General features: G+C 56.3%; 1 protein-coding gene across 2 annotated transcripts; it reads left to right on the top strand.

Annotated features, from left to right (window-relative positions):
• The first annotated feature begins 7975 nt into the window (after positions 1 to 7975).
• Positions 7976 to 16776, top strand: EFNA3 (ephrin A3). Of its 2 annotated transcripts, XM_004388540.1 has the most exons (5): positions 7976 to 8167; positions 14437 to 14750; positions 15133 to 15198; positions 15384 to 15461; positions 15674 to 16776. In XM_004388540.1, exons 1-5 carry the CDS (start codon positions 8040 to 8042, stop codon positions 15802 to 15804), a joined length of 717 nt encoding a protein of 238 aa, XP_004388597.1. In that variant the 5' UTR covers positions 7976 to 8039; the 3' UTR covers positions 15805 to 16776. The 2 variants fall into 2 exon arrangements, with proteins under 2 accessions (XP_004388597.1, XP_012414601.1); XM_012559147.1 differs by lacking the exon at positions 15384 to 15461 and having other exon boundaries at positions 7992 to 8167; positions 15674 to 16163.
• Positions 16777 to 21936: the final 5160 nt, after the last annotated feature.

Below are 21936 nucleotides of genomic sequence, written 5' to 3'. Positions count from 1 at the left end.
CAGTCGGCTTTCCCCGCACGCAGACACACGCCCTCACTCAGACGCACACACTTGACACAGACACACGCCCTCGCCGACCGCCCAGTTCCCTGCGGGTGCGAGGGCGGACACCTCGGCGGCCGCGCACATGCGCGAGGAGCTGGGCTGGCGGGTCGCAAACGCAGGCCCGCCGGCCGCAGCCGCTCACACCAAGCCTGTCTCCTCCCGACGCGCGCTTTCCTCGCAGCCTGGGCCTTGCGCAGGTGACTAATTCAGTCCCGGGGCGCGTCCCCATGGAGAGCGAGGGCCGAGTCGGCTCATAGGGCCGAGACGGGCTGAAGGCGCTGGGCGGTCTCCCGGGCACCGGGCCTGGCCCACGAGAAGTCATCGAGGCGTGTTCCGGGGTGCGGTTCCAGGAGGCTAGGCAGGCCAGCAAGTTTTGAAGCGTCACCGATCTCCCCTAAACTCAGCGGCGGTTGACAGTCGAGGGTGGTGCCCTCAATTTGTTGGGCCTGGCCCAGTCTCTCCGGAACAGATACGAAAGCTTCCCTCATCTTTGCCTCGCCCCATCTCCCTGTCCCGACAGTCTGAGTCTGGGACCGGGATCCTGCTCTACACTTTCCGGGGCTGCAAATCATCCTCCTTCCCTCGAGGCTAAACCCTTAAATTTTGGTCTTTTTTTTCTCGCCCCCCACCCCGCACCATGACCTCCTCCTTCCGTAGTTCCCTTTCATTAATTCCTTCTTTCCTTCCCTTATTCATTCATTCAGCAAATTGTGAGCTCCTGTCTTTCAGTCGGCCACTCCAGCTGGGGTCTTCGGGGGATCCCCAGCGGTGACGCACTTTAGCAGGGTGCACGCTAGCTTCCAAATAGCCAATAGAATCCCGGGGCCTGGGGCATGAGTTCATCAGCAGTGAAGCCCATTGATTCAGACCTGTTCGGGAGGGAGTCCCCATAGCAACCGAGTGTGCGTCCGACCCGTAACCTAGAGAGTGGTCGCTTGTGCTGCTGTGGCAGCTTGAGTGGGTGCTTGGGGTGGGGGCGGGGAGGCTGGGCTGGAGCTCAGCTTCCAAGGTCCTGCAGCCCTAGCCCAAGCCCGCTCTTAGCTTTCTTGACATCCTTTTTCTTACTCAAAAGAGTGGTCAGCACCACTTAACCCGGGTGTGGGGGAAAGGGTGTTGGAGACAGCATTGGGGTCTTAGGTGAGGCGCTGCTGCTACCAGGAAAGTCAGTTCTGAAATCCTCGTGTTCATCTGCATATCTTCTGCATCTTACTTGCATTCTCTTCATTTAAGGTCAAATTGGGCAGACATCACATCCCCAGCCTTATCACTGTCTGGATCCCTAATTCATCCCTTGTTGACTCACTAATCTATCCCCCAGTTGCCCAGCTCCATAGCCCACCCCTCTCCCCACCCCTCTCTCCAGCCTCCAGTGTCTCCTGGGGATGGGAGGGGGCAAAGCCTGGCTAAAGGAGAAAGGGTAAGGAGTTGGCCTGTCCTTCAGGATGTTAGGTGACAGATGGGGAGGGCCGGTCTCTACTTCCGGGAGATTAAATTGGCAAAGCAAATGGTGGGGGGAGGTGCCCTGGCTGGGTTGAGGGTCTCCAGGGCCAAATCACCACACACCCTGCAGGGTGCTGGAGCTAGGACTGCTTGGTTCCAGCAAGGGGCAGGCCTGCCCACCTGTCTGATGCCTGGGCAGCTTCCTTCCTCCAATTAAGCACTAATGAGGTGTCATTAACCCTTACCTCGCCTGTCAGCCCTCAGGTGGAACTCAGATTCATGGTTCCAGACTGAGGCAAGAGGGAGAAAGAAGGGCCTTTGAGGAAACTGAGAAGCAGTAAGGTCAGGGGCCCAGGAGGCAGGAAGACAAGATCAGAAGCATGGGTAGCATGCACTGGTTATCTTGTGTGCTTCTGAGCGATTCTGGGAATGGGTGTCCCACTGTCAGAATTCATTTATTCTCTTGTTCATTTATTCAGCCATCATTTATTAAGTACCTTACCTACTAACTAAATACCAGGCTGCAGGCTTGACGCTGGGGATACACAGTTACATAAGACAAGAACATTTACCTTAAGAAATCTACAGAATACCGTAGGAGACAGACTGGCCAACAAGTAATTATAATGTCAAATGAGAATGCTGTTCTGCAGCTACCTACAAAGTGCTGTGGGAACACTGGGAAAAGAGCTATCAGAGAAGGCTTGGGTTCTGCAGAACAAAGTTTACGGCAGGGGGGAACGTGTGGAAGTGATAATGCTTGCGTGTGTGACACAGTGTGGGTCCGTGTTTAGTTGTATGTTCCGGACTGCTGGTGTATGTCCTCCCAGAGCTATACGTTTTGGATCTGTGTGTGTGTGTGTGTGTGTGTGTGTGTGTATGTTGTCTGGATCCCTCTGTGTCTGGAATCCCTTCTCCTGAACACACATTGTGGTTTTATTACAGATCAATGTTTGCTATGAAGCTCTTGTGCAGATTGGCCTGAACCTGCCCAGCCCAGGGGAGGGGAAGCAGGGAGCTGATGTTGGCTCCTTGGGAAGAGGTGGGTAGGCACCATCCTCGCACCTGGGGGCTCAGACCCCTGGCTGTCCACATGGCAGCAGACCAGCCAAGGCAGGCACAAGACTGGGCCTTAGACTACGGTAGGGTATGCCCAGGCATTAACCCCTCTGGCCCTGGCTTCCCAGAGGAGACATGGGGGTTCCAACCACCACTCCCCACCAATATCTCAGACCCCTTCCCCCAGCCTGTTCCTCTTCTGTCTGCTGAAGAGCGAGCGGGCCGGCTCAGACCTGTCTGCTGGCTCTCTCCTCCAGCGAGCAGATCTTTTCCAGGGGACACAAGAGGGCTGGGGAATGAGGGGGCCTACTGGGAAGCCGCCAGATGCTCCGCCCTGGCCCTCTGAGGCTCTCTCCAGCCTGGAGTCTCCCCACCCACTCTGGGGTGCCACTTCTCTGTAGTTTGCCCAGACACAGCCATCTTTACCAGGGAAGCCCTCAGCAGAAGGTAGAGGGCCGGAGCTCTGGCAGTGAGGATGGCAGAGGGCGGGTTATGATGCTACTCAGAGACCTCTACCCCAATTCCTTCTGTCCCTTGCACCCACTTGCTAAATAGCTAAATTCTGGTGGAGAGAAAGAGCTTGGATCTAGGGAGAGTTTGAGGAATTAAGGAGAAGCTCTAGGATCTGAGGAGAAGCTCAAGGGCCCCTCCTTCCATACCGTCAAGGATGGGGACCTCTTTTTTAACTGTACCTTACCCTCATTCCAGCTAATCTTTCCCTACCCCACCCATCCTCACTCTCCACGCTTGGGGTCACCTCTCCCATATGATAGTATTAAGGAAGTTTGGAAATGGGGGAGGACAAATGGAAGAGCGAGCTTGGGGCTGGTCCAGGTGGGGAGTCCTCAGCCGATAACCTGTGAATAATAATGATGGTGCAGATTCCATTAATCAAGCATCCCTTGAATCTCAAACACTGTGCTAAGTGCTTCCCAGACATGGATCTTAATCCTCATAACAATCACCTTCTCAAGGTAGGGTATTATTATCCCCATTTTACAGATGGGGAAGCAGTGTCAGAGAAGGTGAGTGGTAGAACTGGAATTCGAACCCAAGCCCATGCGGTTAACTGCTAAGTCATACTGCCTCCCTCTCAGCTTTTCTCAGATTACATTCAGAGAATTCACACAGACCTCTAGTGTAATACCCCAGAGAAGCCTCCCGCTCCAGGCTTCTTAGCTTGCTGGACTCATTAGAAGGATCAGGGCATGACAAGAATCCAACGCCACCCACCAAACTCTGCGTTCTTAATTTCCTGTCCTGGACCACACATCAGTGCGCCGTGGTCCCCGCTGTCAGTCATGCGCATAGTACCGCGTCCACTGATGGGTGTACACGGGCAGTCAGAAGACATGTGCGTCGGCCCCCTTGTTGGCACCCAAGGTTCCATGCTAGGACCACAGCAGCCTGCCTGTGCTGGGCACACATGGGCCCTGAGCGCGGTGCAGAACCTGTGAATATTTCATGTCTGGAGCTGGCGGCTGCCTCTCCTGCTCACACACGTGCCGGATCCTCCCCCTCACAGCCTCCTGGTTTATTTGTTTAATGAATTATTTATCCATGGCCCCCCTTCCTTCCTGGCCTCCCCCTCCCCCAGGCCTTAGCCTCCATGATTTATTGAACGCAGCTCAGCTCTGTGGTTGCCACCCGCTGTCCTGGGAGCCACCTTGGGACACACAGCCTAAGTGCTCCCAGGGCCCCAGATCTGCTCAGCTCCCCACTTCCTTGGCCCTAGGGAATCATGGCCCCAGTGGGGTGAGGAGGGGGAGGACCGAGGCACCATGCCAGAGAGCTCCCAGGGGCCTGAGCTCAGTGCCCCTGGAGTGAACGTGGCAGCCATGTGGTGTTCTGGCAAGCATGAGGGTCAGAAAAAAATGGAGGCAGAGCCTGCAGTGAGGAGGACAGAGGCCTGAGGTGAGAGAGAGAGAGAGGACCAGGCCCACGGAAGGAACTCGAGCCCTGGCAGAAGCCTTCACCCTACAGAGAGGTCTAAGGCCCAAGCCTTAGACACCAGTGTTTCAAACTATAGGTTGTGACCTGTCTTTAGTCATCTAGTGCTGCTCTAACAGAAATACTACAAGCGGAGGGATTCAACAAACAGAACTTTCTTCTCTCACAGTCTGGTAGGCTAGAAGTCCAAATTCAGAGCATCAGCTCCAGGGGAAGGCTTTCTCTCTCTGTCAGCTCTGGAGGAAGGTCCTTGTCATCAATCTTCCCCTGGACTAGGAGCTTCTCAGCCCAGGGACCCCGGGTCCAAAGGATGCACTATTCTCCTGGCTCTTGTTTCTTGGTGGTATGAGGTCCCCCACCTCTCTGCTCGCTTCTGTCTTTTATATCTCAAGAGATTTGCTCAAGACACAACTCAATCCTGTAGGTTGAGTCCTGCCTCAACATACCTGCCGCTAATCCCATGTCGTCAACATCATAGAGATAAGATTTACAATGTGTCGGAAAATCACATCAGATGACAAAATGGTGGATAATCACACAATACTGGGAATCATGGCATAGCCAAGTAGACCGATATTTTTGGGGGACACAGTTCAATTCATGACATGACCCATTTCCAGAATAAGCTGCTGTCAAGTCAGTTCTGACTCGTGCCAACCCCACGTATCAGAGTAGAGAGCTGTGGTCCATAGGGTTTCAGTGGCTGGTTTTTCAGAAGTAGATCTCCAGGCCTTTCTTCCGAGGCACCTGTGGGAGAAGGGTGAAATCAAGAAATCAATTTTACGGGTCTCAAAGAGCTTTTTATTTTATTTTTAAGAATAGAAGAAAACATCGGAGTGAATCTTCTACAGTAAGGGTAAGCATTGTTTTATGAAACTTTTGTTTCAGTGATATGTGTGAATGTGTGTGTAGGTGTATATTTGTACTGGGTTGCAATGCAAAGTGTACATCTTACTGTGGGTCTCAGTCAGGAACAGTGTGAGTCACAGGCACAGACAGGGACCTAGATCCTACCAGTGGGGTCCTTCCATGGCCCAGATGCCACAGACAGAGGCGTAGGCCTTCAGACCCCATCCCAGGCATGTGGACAGTGGTCCAGATCTTATCCACAGAGACCCAATCCCTAGAGAGGCCCAGCCTCCATGAATAGAGGCCTATAAACAAGCCTAGGCATTCTAGCTGGAAGGATATGTCCTAGAGAGATACCACTGAAGTTTGTGCATGGCATAAAGGAGTCACCCAAGGGGCCAGCAGATGCTGACATCAGCCCAAGCTCTCTCACCAAGATGAGGTGACCCATAGGGCCACCTCTTACTGAAGGAAGGCACCTTTGTTTTTACACAACACATCACTTGTCAAGAGATGCACCCTAGGGGCTGGGTCTGCATAAAAGAGTGCTTTTTCTTATTCACACAAAGGCCCAAATCAGCCAGCAGCCCTGTGGACAGAGGCCCAGGTAGAGAGAGCACCAGATCCCATGGACAGAGGCCTAGGCCCTTTAGAGAGTGTCTCAGAACTTAAAAACCAGAGCCTTAGACCCCATAGAGAGCTGCTTCTACCCTGTAGAGAAGGCTCCAGATTCCAGAGAGAAGGGTTCAGTTATTATTGGAGGGTGGGGGTGGTGGTACTAGACCCGAAAGAGAAGTACGTGGGTCCTACAGACAAGGACCCAAACCCTTCAGTAGGCAGGACCTGGGTTCTAGAAACAGGGATTTCAGTCTTCTTACATGGAATTCAGAGTTCTAGACCAAAGTGGAAGGCCCACTCCTGCAGAGAGGAGCCTGTCCTTGAGCAGGGAGTGTGGAGGGGCTGCGATCCGTGGCACCTGAAGTAGGCAGGTTAGCATCACTGGGGGAAACAAATCTCCCTAGAGCTGAGGAGTCTGGGGGGATGGAGAGCTGTTTGCAAAGTCCCCGACTCCCACCCCTAGGGGACTAATTTATTTTCTGGCTCCTGAGAAGGGAGAGGAGATCTACTAGGGCAGAGGGGAGCCCAGGGGGGACGGAGCTGCTCTTGCTTGGCAGCGGCTAGGCACAGAGCCTATTGTGGATGACACTGCCCTTCCCCCAACCCAGCACCTGCCGCCGACTTGTGGTCAGGACCCCTGTCTTGCCAGGATAGGCAGATGGAGGGTGCCTTTGTGTCTTCTCTCCTGAAGTGAAGAAGCAAGATAGCATCGTGCGCCCCTCACTGGGCACAGGTGCTTGGCTTTGGTGCTGAGAACCCAGTCTGAGGCTTGGTTCTGCCTGCTCACTCTTCGACTGGGCCACTCCAAAAGAGAAAAGGGGTGAATACTCCCTGGTTCTGGGCCCTTTGCAGCAACTTCTACTTTCTAGAAAAGGAAGAGAGAAGAGGGGAGAAAGGTTCAGAGGAGCTGTGTGTGTGTCCAGGGGTGCTTGTGGATTAGTTTGCAAGGGAGTCATTGTGTGTATGTGCGTCTGGGGGTGTGCTAGGTGACTGTGTTTCTACAGATCTCTATTTGTCTGGTTGTACCTTTACCTGTGTGTGTGTGTTACCTGTGTGTCTGTCTGTCTGTGTGTCTAAGTGCCTGTTTCTATAGATTTCTTTTTGTGTGGTTGTAGCTTTACCTGTGTGTGTGTGTGTTACCTGTGTGTCTGTCTGTCTGTGTGTCAAGCGCCTATGTGTCTACGTTTTCTGCCTCTGGGTGTCGCGCCTTTTTCCTGAACACATGCATGTAATGTCTGTGCTCGGGTTTCACTGGGAAGACAGTGACTGTGGTGAGAGCTGGAACACAAGGTGCCCTGTGTGGGAGGGAGTGAAGAAGCCTTCCTAGCTGGCCCAGGAAAGCTTGGCTGGCTCTGGCTAACTCTTGCCTTGGCCTCCGCCTCCACCTTCGGCCCTGGACTGACAAAGGCCCTTCCAGCCCCTGGTATTGCCATGCTTGGGGGCTGAGCTCCTCCACCCACCTGCAAGAAAAACAAGTCCAATGCCCTGCTGGGGACTTCAGGTCACCAGCTGTCAGGTCCTTGGTGCCAGCTGCGGGCGTGTTTGCCACCCTCCTGTGCACACCTGACCCCTCATACACTTGGGAAGAGGGGGCATGGAGGGCCAGATTGTTCAGAAAGGAGGGGGGTCTAGTCCTATTCATTGAGAGATCCTGGACCTCCAGCTTCTTCTCTAGTCTCCTCCTTCACACCATCCCAGAGATGAATATGCTCACAGGAGACCCCTACATGGGCTTCCTAATCCTTCTCCTGGGAACTCCAGACTGGGGAGAAGGCTCAGGACCAGCGGTAGCAAACTGAACCGAAGAGAGACAAGCGAGGAGAGCGCCGGCTCGTTCCCGAGGGAGCAGCACCTTCCCCTCCTCCCACGCGCCGCGCGCTCCTGCGCGGGGCGAGGCGGGGCCTGGCGGGAGCGCGCCAGGGGCGGGGCTTCGGGGGCGCGCCCGGGCGGGCGGAGAGGAGCGCTGGGGGCGTGGCCTAGGGCTGGGGGCTGGCGGCGGCGGCAGCAGGGAGCTGGGTAGCGGAGAAGCCCCGAGCGCGAGGCTCAGTCGGGGGGCGGCGGCGGCGGCGGGTCCGGGGATGGCGGCGGCTCCGCTGCTGCTGCTGCTGCTGCTCGTGCCTGTGCCGCTGCTGCCGCTGCTGGCCCAGGGGCCCGGAGGGGCTTTGGGAAACCGGCATGCGGTGTACTGGAACAGCTCCAACCAGCAGTGAGTCGGGGGCCCAGGGAGCCCGCGCGTCCCGTGTCTCTGCAAGGGGAAGCCGGTGGGCCGGGAAGTCCTGGGGGAACCCGGGGTGGGAGTCCTGGGAGACCACAGCTGGGTGCTGGGAGGCGACGGAAAGGGGAACGCACTCTGTGGGCGTCTATGAAACTCAAGGGGTGTCTGAGAGGCTGTTGGGGTATAGTAAAGAGAGGGCTCGGGCCCTGCGGGGAGGCTGCTCGGGGATCCCCCCAACCCCACCTCGGCTTCTCTTCACACCCGCCTCTGGAATCGCATACCCCGGTTCTACAGTCCTCCCCCATCTTCAACCCTTTCAGCCAAGGGGTTTGGGGGTGCCAGTGTACTGGGGTTAGGCCTCCGCAGTTGGGGGGCCCAGGGCTGACCTGTTTTCAGTCGAGAGAGTGTCAAGGGGTTTCGTCTAGGGCTCCTGCTCTTAAAAGTGGGGTCCAGAGCTGAGGCAGGGAGTACGGCCGAGCACCTCCCCCAGAACGAGGGCGAATGGGTGCCCCGGTTGTGTGCATGAGCCAGGTTGGGGTGAGCCGAGGCTGGGTCTCCGAGTTGGGGGACCTAGGAAGGGCCGCTTGGTTAGGATGGGAACGTGGGATCCCGGTGACAGGGAAGGAGGCAGGGAACTGTCGGAGTGTCACACACGCCCGGGCTGGGGGCGGCGTGTGGCTCCAAGTGTGAGCGAGCGTGCGCGGCTGTCACTGTGCGTGTGTGTCTGAGTGTGTGATTTGTGTGTCTGCCTCGGAGATCGTCTGAGGGTGGGAGCGGGCGGCAGGTCGAGGAGGGGGCTGCGGTCGGTGTTCGCGTGGCCGGCGGCGTCTGGGCTGGGGTGGCTGTCGGCGCCGCCGCGGTCTGGGCGGGTGTCAGGGAGGCCGTGTGGTTTCCAGGGGTGTGTGGTTCGGCGGCCGGTGCCGGCTGCGAGGCCGGGTCCTCATTCTGATCAATCTTCGCTGCCCTTGTCTTCTCCTCCCCACCGAGCCTCCGTGTGTATCACCCCGGCTGCCTCCGTGTGTGTCTGTGTCTTGGGGGGGTTCCCTGGGGACACGGGGGTCACTGTCACACCTGCCCGGGCGGCGGCGGCGGCACTGCCTCGGGCTCCCCACCCCTGGGGACGACTCAGGAACAAATGGCGAGGCCCCAGGGGAGGGGGCCAGGAGGGCCGGGCGGCCGCGACCCCCAACCTCCCGGGGGAGGGGCTGCCGCTCATTGCTTCGCTCTTTGTTGTTTGGGGCTCCGCGCCTCCCCCTCTCTCCTTCCTCGCGCCCGGAGTGTCAGACTGAGGGTGGGGATGAGCCAACGACGCCCCCCTCTCGCTTCCCATGGAAACCCCGGGGGTGGGGATGCGGTCCCTTCCCCCCAGAGCGGGACTCGGAGCACTCCTGGGGCCGCTGGGGACTACTCCCTTGCTCTCTCTGGCTCGTACCTCTCCCCCAGACTCACACGTCCGCCCCGCGCCCAGCTAGAATCTGGCGGGGAGTCGAGAGCGCGCAGGTGAGGGCCTCCAGGTTCCCCCCCACCCTCGGGGCACCCCCCCATGTCCTTAGGGGAAGCGGAGCCAGGGGGATGCGGGATGGCCTTGGGGGGAGTTGATCAGGTTCCCCTCCCCCGCATACACCTGGGCGCAGATGAAAGCCCCAGGAGGGGGGGGGGAGCCTGGGTGCCGGCAGTCTCCATTCTGCCCTCCCCACTCCCCCGCCGGCTTGGACCGGCGGAGGTAGGAGGGGGCGCGCAGCGTACTGGGAGGCCGCCGCCGCCCCCGCCTCGCTTTCCCGGCCTTTGTTGCCGCTGCGCCCGGGCTCCCCGGCTCCTTCACTGCGGCAGCCGCGGCCCCATAAATCGTGAGAGCGACGTGCTCCGGAGCCGGGAGTGGAGAGGGCCGAGGAGCTGGGGGCGGGGCCGGGCAGAGCCACAGACGCCCGCGCCCCCTCCCCCGGTCACGCGATCAGGGCTCCTGGCTCCCACCCCCCATCACGTGCGGGGGGTCTCTGCCCCTTGGGGTCACGTGGGGAGGGTCTTGCGACCCCGCCTCCTGGGGTCACGTGGGAGGGTGCTAGTGGGACACGTGCAGCGGCCTCCTTTGACAGACCTGGGGGCAGAGCCCTGCACAGCGGCCGCGACCTCGCCCCCTGTCCCCCACTCAGCCCCTCCATTTGGTCCCCTGGAATAGGCGCGACCTGCTTCCAGCCTGGCCCAGGGACTAGGGATGAGGGCACTAAGCTGGGAGGACACGTGAGAGTGTTAGGTCAAGGGGTCCCAGTGCCCGGAATTGAAGTTCGGGGGAGCTGGCCGACGGCCAAATATATGCCCCATCGCCTGTGCTTGGTTTCTTTGCAGAACTGAGGGAGAGTGTTGGTATTCGCCCGTCTTAAGAAGCCTCAAGCACATCTCTCTCTAGCTGTCTCTCTTCCTGTCTCTTTATCTCTGAAATGTTTCTGTTGCTGATCTCTTTCATTCATACATTCGTTCAACAAATATTTATTGAGGCTCTGCTGGGTCCCTATTGGTCTCTGTCTCTATTTTCTCCCTGTCACCGAGTCTCTGCCCTGTATCCCCATCTCTGTCCCTGAGTCTCTCCTTTTGCGTCTCCCTGTCACTGTCTCCGCGGTGTATGGGCCTCTCTGGGTCTGCCTCTGCGTCTCTCCCTTTCTCCTTGTCTCTCCGTTCTCATTCTCTTATCCTCCGTCTCTGGGTTTTTGGCTCCCCCACACCTCTCTGCGTCCCACTCCCTTTCCCCTCTCTGTGAATCTGATCTCTGTGAATCTCCCCTCTCGGTCTATGTCTCTTTCTTCGTCTCTGTGTGTCTCGCTTTCGGCAGGTCCCTCGCTCCTCTCGGCTGCTGCAGATCAATAAACCTTCGCCGCCGCCGCTGGCGCAGGGAGGAGGGGCGTTGGTGTCGGGCGCGCTGATTCTCCCCCACGCGCGTGAAGCCCCGCGCCCGCACCCAGGATGGCAGGACCTGGCCCGCAGGGGAGCCGCGGCCAAGGGCGGCCGAGGGGCGCGGGGGTGTCAGCGTGCACACGCTTCCCGGGAGCGCTCTCACCGCCCCCCCCCGCTCCCCGCAGCCCCAGCGCGCGGACTCCACGTCGCGCACACGTGGTCCGGCCTCGCCTGGTGGAGCGGGCGGCGCGCTGCCTCGGGGGCGCGCGCTAGAGGAGAGGAGAACAGGGGTCCGGTCTCTTTACTTTCCTTTTCCAGCTCTCTTTGCTCCGCATCCCGGCGTCTAGGGCCCAGGGCGGGGAGTAACAAGTTCAGGGCCCCTAGGGTCCTTTCCCCACTCCCAGGTGTTGTTAGACACCCTGTTTACCTGCCCCTAATTGTCCCAAGGGGAGAGGCTTGCTCCTCCCCATTCCCCCGCCTCCGGTGCACTCCGGGCTGAGCGGGACCTGGCGCGAGCAGGCGGGGCGCAGAAGAATTGAAGGGGAGGGGTCGGGATGCGCCCCGGGGGCGGTGCGAGCGGGGAGAAACTGATATAATGGAGTGAGGCGGCACCCCTGCCAGGTGGGGTTTGTCAACAGTCGCCTTTCGGCTAGAGAGGTGGGAGGCTAGGAGGGGGGGGTGAAGTAGAGAAGAATAGGGAATTGTCTCAAGGGGCAGGGCACGTCCCAGTCCCCAAATCCCAACCCCTCCCTGAGGAGTGCGGCTCTAGGTTGGGGAGGTGTGGCTCTGGAGGCGGAGTTAGCCCCCGAACTTCGACCTGGCCTAGCCGCACCTCCCTTGTCGCTGTCTGGGCGAGGGAGTATGACAGATTCAATTACAGTGCCCAAGCCAGCAGACACCCCGCTCTCCCAAGAGTTGCAGCACCAGCCTCTCTGCACTTGTCCTCCAGACACCGACTGGGCACAGCCACCCCATGAGTCACAAACACCCAGCTTTGTTGGGGGGGGGTTACATTTCACGGCTGTTACTACCACCCCGCACAGGAATAGGTAAGAGGTGACTTCCCATCACTTATATGGTGACCCACAACCTTTTCCTAAGGCTGGTCCCCACCCCAATGAGGAAACCAAGGTACCTGTAGGAATATCTCGGGAGTCAATTTACTTCCTGCTGGAATGGGGTGTGTTGTAGGGGCAACTGGGTGGTGCAGCAGGGAGGGATTACTTTGGAGTGGAACTGGGAACCTGGGCAAGTTTCAAGGACAGAGGCTCCAGTGTGGCTGTGCAGCTGCTTCAGGCCTGGAACCCTACAGTGGTGGCCCCCTCCCCAAAGTCTGAGGAGAGGAACAGAGGAGACTATGGGGTTCAGAATGGAGAAGCAACCCTGGGGTGGTGGCTGGGAGCCAGGCCTGGTCTAACCTGTTTTCCTGCTCCCAGTGCCCCAGGCCCAGACTCCTGCCCACCAGAGTGCCAGGGCCAGGGAGGGGCCCGAGTGACCCATCACTCCCATGGGAACTGAGTGAGGCTGGTGGCATTCCTGATGACTCAAGGAGGCTGTGCTCATTCTTGCTGGAGTGAGTGCCCAAACGCCAGCTCTCACCTGTCTCACCACGAAGCCTGGAAAGGGGTATTTGGGGAGGGGGCAGCACAGGCAAGGCCAGAGAAGTAGGGTAAGGTAGTGAGGGATCCTCAAGGCGCCACCCCAAGCAGAGGCCTCCAGGCTCCTTTCCCTAATGGATCCAATTACTGTTTGTGGAGCTAGGAGGTACGTGGTGACGTGCAGAGCCAGTCCCTCCCCTCAGGGAGTTCCCAGAGACTAGGGATCTCAGTGGTTTGACATTTTGCCAAGTACCCCTATACCTTCCTATGTCCACCACACCCCCCTTCACTGCCACTGCCAAGGTGTGTGCATTTCTCCCCTAGGGGAACTAGGGAAAACCCCCACCCACTTCTCTGAGTGCTTTTCTCTAGTCCAAGATTTCTCCTGTACCCACACCACTCAGTACCCACCATCAAGGGGGTAAGACCAATACTTTGATGGTGACTGGTGAGGCAGGTGGGGATTACTGGGGACTCAACATCCACTTCTCTGCCCCGTGTAGGATCAGGGAAGTAAGAGGCACAGCCATCTTGTCTGGGTGCTATGCCCACTCATCTGCCTGGCATCATAGAGAGGGCCCGTGGTGCCCAGGTTGAAGAGGGAGGGGTATAATGAGGGAGAGGTTTGGGCCGGTTGGCAGGATGCCTGTGGAGCCTTAGTGCTGAGTTCCTTAGCTCCCTGATTGATTGTATCAGGTTATTGGGGACATAATTGTCCGTGGCCTCAGGGTGGAGGTCAGTGGATGCTTGTGGTACTGAAGGTACAGACGTCAGTGATACTGTAAAGAGAGCATGTGTCAGTATGTGCGTGTCTGTGAGTGATACCCCGGGATGAGGCGTGCCAACTGGTGGCCTCAGGGTTTCTGTTCAGACAGGGCTGGGAGGCTGAGAGAGGGATTTTGGGGACAGTCCAAATGTGGGCCATAGAGTCAGTGTTTCTGTGAGGGACATTCTCAAGGGGCTTCTAGGACATTCCAAAGGGGCTGCTAGGACTGATGGACAGAGCCATAGCGACCAATGTCCAAAGGGTAGGAGGAGCTGCTGAAGGAGACGGCCCAGGAGGGGCAGTTTGGAGGGCAGCGAGAGGACCTGAGGCAGCTGGGGGTCAGCCAGTACGGCATGCAAGCCCAGCACACATCCAGTCTAGTTTTTCTATGTGTATGCTGCCTACGAGTGGGCGGTGGACATATTTGTGTGTGTGCCATAGAACTTATGCATGTATATGCATGAAGCCGCCATCCATGCGTATGTGGGGGCAGGTCCTGTCGGACTGGCCTTCGGGGTGGACTGGCAGCAGCCAAGAAGCATGCAGAGAGAGATGGAGGGTGCCGGCTCTCGGAAGGGATCCCTCCCACTCCTCACCCTTCCCTTCCATCCCTTCTATTCCTCCTCCCCGCTGGTGAATTATGGGGGATGGACGGAGGAAATCCGGGCCCGGGTCTGGGAGTCGCTGGGGCCTGCGCCGTTTCTGTGGTAACCAACCAAAGCATACGTTCCCTTCCTCTATCCTCCCGCCTCTTTCCCTCTTGGAGACAGGACCGGCTTCCCTGCGCCTTTGCTACCCTCTGGTGGTCGCCAGGGGAAGGACAGAACAAGGAGGAGAGGACAAGGAAGGATAGTGAGGGGACTGGGGGCACTAGGGCCCTGGGGACAAAGCCGGGGACTGAGAACACAGGAGGCTCCGGGGACCCTGGGGAAGGTCTGCGGAGCGGAGAAGTGGAAAGCGGGTTGGCTTTGGGGTTTCTTCTCTCTGACCCGCTTCCTCTTCCCCCTCAGCCTGCGGCGAGAGGGCTACACGGTGCAGGTGAACGTGAACGATTACCTGGATATTTACTGTCCGCACTACAACAGCTCAGGGGTGGGCCCCGGGGCGGGGCCGGGCCCCGGAGGCGGGGCGGAGCAGTACGTGCTGTATATGGTGAGCCGGGCCGGCTACCGCACCTGCAACGCCAGCCAAGGCTTCAAGCGCTGGGAGTGCAACCGACCGCACGCCCCCCACAGCCCTATCAAGTTCTCGGAGAAGTTCCAGCGCTACAGCGCCTTTTCGCTGGGCTACGAGTTCCACGCCGGCCACGAGTATTACTACATCTGTGAGTGGCGGCCGGGCGCTGGGCGGGGCTAAGGCTCAGGGCCAGCCTGGGGGCGGAGCCTCTGCGGCGGTGGGCGGGGCGTCGCTGTCTCTTGAGTGTTACCCCGGGATGAGCCGCGGGGATTCGGGGGCCTCCGAGTTTCAGCTCAGACAGAGCTGTGAGGCTGAGAGAGGGGTTTGGGGGACAGTCCAAATTGGGGCCGTAGAGTCAGTGTTTCTGTGAGGGACATTCCAAGGGGGCTTCTAGGACTGACGGGCGGAGTCTTAGTGATCAGTGTCCGAAGGGTAGGAGGAGGGGCAGCTCAGGGGGTGAGGAAAGTTTCTGAGTGAGGGCGCGGGGAGCGAATTGGGAGAAAGAGACTCAGGCCTCGTCTCCTCCCCAGCCACGCCCACCCACAACCTGCATTGGAAGTGTCTGAGGATGAAGGTGTTCGTCTGCTGTGCCTCCAGTGAGTATAACCGGCTCCCAGCCGCGCCCCCATCCTTGGCTCCCCTGCTTTGGGGCTCCCCTGGCTTCCTGGGGGTGAGGGCGGAGGGCACAAGCGAGGGGGGCTCGCTCCCCAGTCGTAGCAGAGGGAGGGATCCTGGCCCTGACTCTCCCCTCCTCTCTCCCCACCCGCACCCCACCCCGCAGCATCGCCCTCCGGGGAGAAGCCGGTCCCCACTCTCCCCCAGTTCACCATGGGCCCCAATGTGAAGATCAACGTGCTGGGTGAGTCCGCGCAGCGCCCTCTGGTGGCCACTGCTAGAACCGCAGCCCCCTCCCCGGTGCCTGCTCACCTCGCATGCCTGACCCTGGGGGCACAGATCCTCCCTACCCCGCGGGTGGTCACATCCCCAGCTCCACTGCTGCTGCCGCTGCCGCGTGCCCCTGCCCGGCGCGCAGCCCAGTCCTCACCAGTCTGTCTATCCATCTGTCCACAGAGGATTTTGAGGGCGAGAATCGCCAGGTGCCCAAGCTTGAAAAGAGCGTCAGCGGGACCAGTCCTAAGCGGGAACACCTGCCCCTGGCCGTGGGCATTGCCTTCTTCCTCATGACACTCTTGGCCTCCTAGCTCTGCCCCCTCCCTGGGCAGGGAGAGATGAGGCGGGGCTGGGAAGGAGCAGGGAGCCTTTGGCCTCTTCAAGGGAAGCCGTGGGGCCTTGACCCCGTCTCCGATGGCCGGAAGTGGGGTCTGCACCATACATCTGTGCCTGCCCGCTCTTTCCTCTCCCCCCAGGCAGGCACTGTAGTGGAGCAGGTGCAGGGACAGCTACAGGTCCCAGGTGGCCTTGTGGCTCTGGTAATGTTTGGTACCAAATTGGGGGGCCGTAAAGGGCAGTGCTCAGGACTCCCTGCCCCCGGTACTATCCCTGCCCCCCGGGTGCCCTCCTCCTTCGTCCTCCCAGAGAGACAGATATGCCCCAGAGAGAGTAAATCCAAGTGTGGGAGGCACCCACATCTCTCTCCTCCAGGGGCAGAACATGGGGAGGGGACTAGATGGGCAAGGGGTAGCATCGCCTGCTGCCCCCTTCCCCTGTTTACAGCAATAAACAGTCCTCCTCCCCCTCTCCCACCCCCAGGATTGTGGTTTGGATTGAATCCAAGTTTACAAGTAGACACCCCCTGGGAGGCAGGCAGTGGACAAGGGTAGCAAGGGGTGGGCACTGGGGTGCCAGGCAGGCATGTACAGACTCTATATCTATATAATGTACAGACTCCCTCTCCCTCCTTAACCTCCTGTCTTTCCTTGACTTCCCCTTCGAGCTTCTGACCCCTTCCCCACCAGGCTAGGCCCCCCCCCCGGGGGTCCCCCTGGCCCCTCTTTTGTCTTCTGTGAAGACAGGACCTATGCAACGCACAGACACTTTTGGAGACCGTGAGACAACAATGACCCCTCCCCTCCAGCCCTGAGCCGGACCCAATCCCGGGACCCTGTCCTGCCCACCCAGTGTGGCCCCACTCATCCTCCTGGGCCTTTTTCAAGTGCTTTGGCTGTGACTTTCATACTCTGCTCTTAGTCTAAAAAAAATAAACTGGAGATAAATATAACCGAGTGTGTGTGATTTCAGGGGGCCTTCCCTCTCCTGTGACACTGGTTAAAGCCCACAGGTCGCAGGCCCAGGTGTGGGGGGGACCCTGGGACCTCGTTCTCTCGCTTATCCCTTTAAGGGAGGCAGTTCTGTGTGGAGGGAGGACCAGGGGCTTCAGAGCTGGGCCTGAGTGACTACAGGCAAATCATTTAATCTCTCTGAGCCACAGAGAGTCCATCAGTAAAATTAGGTTACGCATCTCTCAGGATTAAATTAAGGATTAAATGGTTTTCTCCTTCTCTTCCTTTCCATCCTGTAATTAGTGGTTCTTAACTGGGGTCTTATGGAATTCAGGGAGTTTGTGGGCCTAGACAGGAAAAAAAAAAAGTACATATTTTCACTCGCCCGTAACTGAAATTTAGCATTGTCTTAGGTACTTGGAGCCCTGGTGGCACAGTTGTTAAGAGCTATGGCTGCTAGCCAAAAGGTTGGCAGTTCAAATCCATCAGCTGCTCCTTGGAATCGCTATTGGGCAGTTCTAGTCTGTCTTATAGGGTCACTATGAGTTGGAATCGACTCAAGGGCAACGGGTTTGGTTTTTTATAAGCAAACATCAGGGGCTGTGGTGGCGCAACATTTTAAAGGCTCGGCTGCTATCCGAAAGGTTGGTGGTTTGAACCCACCTAGTGGTTCTGCAGGAGAAAGGCATGGCAATCCGCTCCCAGTAAAGATTACAGCCTAGAAAACCTTCCGGGGCAGTTCTACTCTGTCACGTGGGGTGGCTATGCGTCAGAATCCACTTGACGGCCCCTAACAACAAGAAGGTAAGGGAACGCAGCTGGGAGTGGGCACGTAACTACAGCACCCTGCGTTGGTCAAGAGACTAGAGGCGCCAGAAGGCAAAACGTCGGGGAGAGAGTAAGGCAGTTAAAGACGTCTTCCCAGGGTCGGTCAGTCCTGCGCAGGCGGGCACTGCTTGAAGGGGTGGCGATTGGGGCTGAAAATCCACCCCAGGCTTCGCTTGCCAAGTCAAGTGCTCTGGTCCAAAGAGGGTGTACCTTTTTCTTATTGCCAAGCCACGCACCCATGGGACTCCATCCCACCCAGGTTCTCTAACTGGCAGTGTGTGGGCAGGCTGGGTCCTGGCTGGGTGCCCCTCCTGCAGCTGCAGAGACTGTGTCTTCTCCCCCTCTGTACCCATACAACAAGACATGATATTGCAGCTGGAGCTTGGGGAGTGAGTGGGTTTCCCACCGTGAAGTGGAGAGTGGGAGAGCAGATGGGAAAAGAGCCAAGGGTAGCCAGTGGATCAGTCTGAGGCTCGTTACTGGGGAGACTCATTCATCCAATCATTCATTTATTCAACCAACATTTATCGAGTACTTGTCAAGGGCACAAACAGTTTGCGCTCAACTAGTAACCAAAAGGAGCCCTGGTGGCGCAGTGGTTAAGAGCTCGGCTGCTAACCAAAAGGTCGGCAGTTTGAATCCATCAGCAGCTCCTTGGGAACCCCATGGGGCAGTTCTACTCTGTCCCATAGGGTCGCTATGAGTTGGACTTGACGGCAATGAGTTTGGTTTTGTGTTTGTTAACCAAAAGGTTGTTGGTTTGAATCCACCCATGGCGTCACGGACAAAAGGCCTGGAGATCTACTTCTGTAAGATTATAGCCAATGAAAACCCGATAGACTTGACCACAGTGGGTTTTGTCGAGGGCTTGGCTGTAATCCTGGGTACTGGGGATGAGAAGAAGACAGTCTCTACCCTCAAATAAGCTCATATTTTAGTATGTGTTAATGTGTGAAGAGAAATAAGTAAAACACATTATACATATAGTGATATATGACCAGGTATTACATGGTTAACTGCCAGGGGGCTATGGGAGCACTGAGAAAAGAGCACACCCTGCCTTAGGACATGGGGAGGAGGCTTCAGGGAGGTAGAGGTGTACATGGCTGGGGCCCTACTGTGGAGTCTTAGAGGCCAGGCCCAGGAGTGTGGACTTGTCCCTTGAAGGAGCCAGAGTAGTGGACCTAGGGCCCAAGCTTCCTCAAATCCCAGGGCCAAGGGGGGCCAGGGCTGGCCAGCTGGGATCAGGATGGCCTTGTGGGTTCAAAGACCTGGGAATGGAAAAACTGAGAGTCAGGCATTTGGAGGCAGGAACCAGAACAGGACAGCTTCTGTATACTGAGCACCTACTATGTGCCAAGTGCTTTATGTGCATTATGAGCACTGTGTCCTTTTAAGCATCACTATTCCAACAGTACAGATGGGGAAACGGAGGGTCTAACAGGCTATGTCCCAAGAGTAGAGTCACACAACCTAGTGAGTGGTAGTGGTGGCATTCAAGCAGGTCTGGCGTCTTCTGCATCGTACTCTGACTACTGCACTGTACCACCAGCTGGAACCCTTTCCTTACAAATCTTGACTGCCTCTCGCATGACCATAGTCTGTCATTCCCTCCACCAATGCCACTCAGAGTTTTTGGAGAGAAACATCAGAATCTCAGATCTGCAGGAAACCTCATAAGTGAACCAATCCAAACTCCTCATTTTACAGATGGGAAAACTGAGGCTCAGAGAGAGCAAGTGACTTGCTGGGCATCTCTGGAGCAGCTCAGAGATAAGCAGAACTGTTGGAAGGAGCACAGGAAGCAGGGCCTTCTGAGTTTCAAAAGGTGGGGCCACGGTCTCCTGGATCTCAAAGAGTGGGGCCACAGCCTCCTAAGTTTCAAAGAGTCAGATCTTCACCAACTCAGTTCTGGAGTGTGGGCTGCCATTAAGGTGTGCCAGGGGGATGGAGCTGCCACCCAAAGCTGAGGGGGTGGGGCTTCCATGCCATGGGGCAGAAGAACGGGGCCAGCTGGGACAGAGGGGGTGGGATCACCCCTCAGATTAGGAGAATGGACCCAACTAAAGCCAAGGGAGATGAGTTGCCATCCCAGAGGGCCTGAAAGGTGGAGCTGAAGCCCAGGGTCGAGGGGCCTCCACCCAGAATCCTGAGAGGGTGGCTAACACCTGGAGTCTGGAGGGCAGGACCATTGCCTAGATGGTCTCAGAGACCAGAGGATTATTTCAAGACGTGAGAGATAATGTAGTTTGTTTTGCTGGGTCTTGGACTGGTTTGGTGCCCATTATTCCTTCTTTCCCTCCAATTTCTGCCATTTGTAATGGAAATGTTTACCTTGTACCTGTTCCACCACTGTATTTTGGAAACAAATAACTTGTAGTCTACATTTCACAGGTTCACTGATGAACAGGGATTTTGCCCCAGGATGAAATATATCTAAAGTCTTACCAATATTTGATTCAGATGATCCAGAGATGCGATTTTGGACTGGGAGTTGATTTAAGACTTTCAGGATGATGTGATGGGGTGAATGTGTTTTGCATGTGGCAAGGACATGGATTTTTGGGGGCCAAAGGGTGGTTTAAAATTAGAAAAGGTGTGTGTCAGGGTTGTATCCTTTCATCATACTTATTCAGTCTGTATGCTGAGCAAATAATCCCAGAAGCTGGACTATATGAAGAAGAATGCAGCATCAGGATTGGAGGAAGACTCATTAACAACCTGCGATATGCAGATGACACAACTTTGCTTGTGGAAAGGGAAGAGGACTTTAAGAGCTTACTGATGAAGACCAAAGACCACAGCCTTCAGTATGAATTACCCCTTAACATAAAGAAAACAAAAATCCTCACAACTGGACCAATAAACAATGTCATGATAAACAGAGAAAATATTGAAGTTGTCAAAGATTTCCTATTACTTGGATCCACAGTCAACGCCCATGGAAGCAGCAGTCGAAAAATCAAACGATACATTGCATTGGGCAAATCTGCTGTAAAAGACCTCTCTAAAGTATTAAAAAGCAAAGATGTCACTTTGAGGACAAAGGTCTGCCGACCCAAGTCATGGTATTTTTAATCACCTCATAAATACGAAATTGGACAGTGAATAAGGAAGACTGAAAAAAGAATTGATGCCTTTGAATTATGGTGTTGGTGAAGAATATTGAATATTCCATGGACTGCCAGAAGAACGAACGAGTCTGCCTTGGAAGAACTACAGCCAGAATGCTCCTTGGAGGCAAGGATGGTGAGACTTTGTCTCTCTTGGTTTGGACATGTTATCAAGAGGGACCAGTCCCTGGAGAAGGACATCATGCTTGGTAAAGTACAGGGTCAGCGAAAAAGAGGAAGACCCTCAATGAGATGGATTGACACAGTGGCTGCAACAATGGGCTCAAACACAGCAAGGATTGTGAGGATGGTGCAGGACCAGGCAGCGTTTTGTTCTGTTGTACACGGGGTCACCATGAGTCAGAACTGGCTCGAGGTCACCGAACAACAACAACAAAGAGAGGAATGTTATGAATTGAATTATGTCCCCCCAAAATATGTGCTGTCAATCCTAACCTCTATGCCTGTGGTTATAATCCCATTCAGGAATGGGTTATCTTTATGTTAATGAGGCAGGATGACAGTAGGGGGTATTATGAGTCAATCTCTTTTGAGATATAAAAAGAGATTAAACAAGCGAGCAGAGAGGGGTGAAGAGAGATGCCAAGCCACATGAAGATGGCCCAGAAGGAGAAGCTAGAAGAGACAAGGACCTTCCTCCAGAGCCAACAGAGAGAGAAAGCCTTCCCCTAGAGCTGACATCCTGAATTCAGACTTCTCGCCTCCTAAATTGTGAGAAAATAAATTTCTGTTTGTTAAAGCCACCCACTTGTGGTATTTCTGTCACAGCAGCGCTAGATAACTAAGACACTTCCCCACAGTCACTCAGCAAGTTCATGGCAAAGCCAGGACTAGAACTCAGGTGTCCTGGGTCCTCATCTTTTTTTCTACCATACTGCTGTGTCCCAGAAGGAAAGTATTTGAGACCTCTTAAGCCACTAATGCTATGCTGGTGGTTAGAATACACCCACAGGCTCCTCAGAAGAGAGGCCTGGCAATCTACTTCCGAATGATCACAGCCATTGAAAACTCTGTGGAAGAACTAGATGGTGGCCGGCTACCACCAATGCCCGCCCTGACAGGGAACACAACAGAGAGTCCCTGATGGAGCAGGAGAAAAGCAGGGTGCAGAACTCAAATTCTAGTAAAAAGACCAGACTTAATGGTCTGCCTGAGACTGAAGGATCCCTAGAAAGCATGGCCTCCGGACTCT

Source organism: Trichechus manatus, unplaced genomic scaffold, assembly GCF_000243295.1.
Source record: "Trichechus manatus latirostris isolate Lorelei unplaced genomic scaffold, TriManLat1.0 scaffold00213, whole genome shotgun sequence".
Taxonomy (NCBI): Eukaryota; Metazoa; Chordata; class Mammalia; order Sirenia; family Trichechidae; genus Trichechus; species Trichechus manatus.
Note: the sequence above shows the minus strand (reverse complement) of the source record. Positions and strands in the feature narration are given on the sequence as shown.

Excerpts from the sequence above, each read along its gene's own strand:
- EFNA3 (XM_004388540.1), top strand. The coding sequence starts at position 8,040 with ATGGCGGCGGCTCCGCTGCTGCTGCTGCTGCTGCTCGTGCCTGTGCCG. Across the intron at positions 15,199-15,383 it reads GTTCGTCTGCTGTGCCTCCA|CATCGCCCTCCGGGGAGAAG; the intron begins GTGAGTATAACC and ends CCCACCCCGCAG. Across the intron at positions 15,462-15,673 it reads TGTGAAGATCAACGTGCTGG|AGGATTTTGAGGGCGAGAAT; the intron begins GTGAGTCCGCGC and ends ATCTGTCCACAG.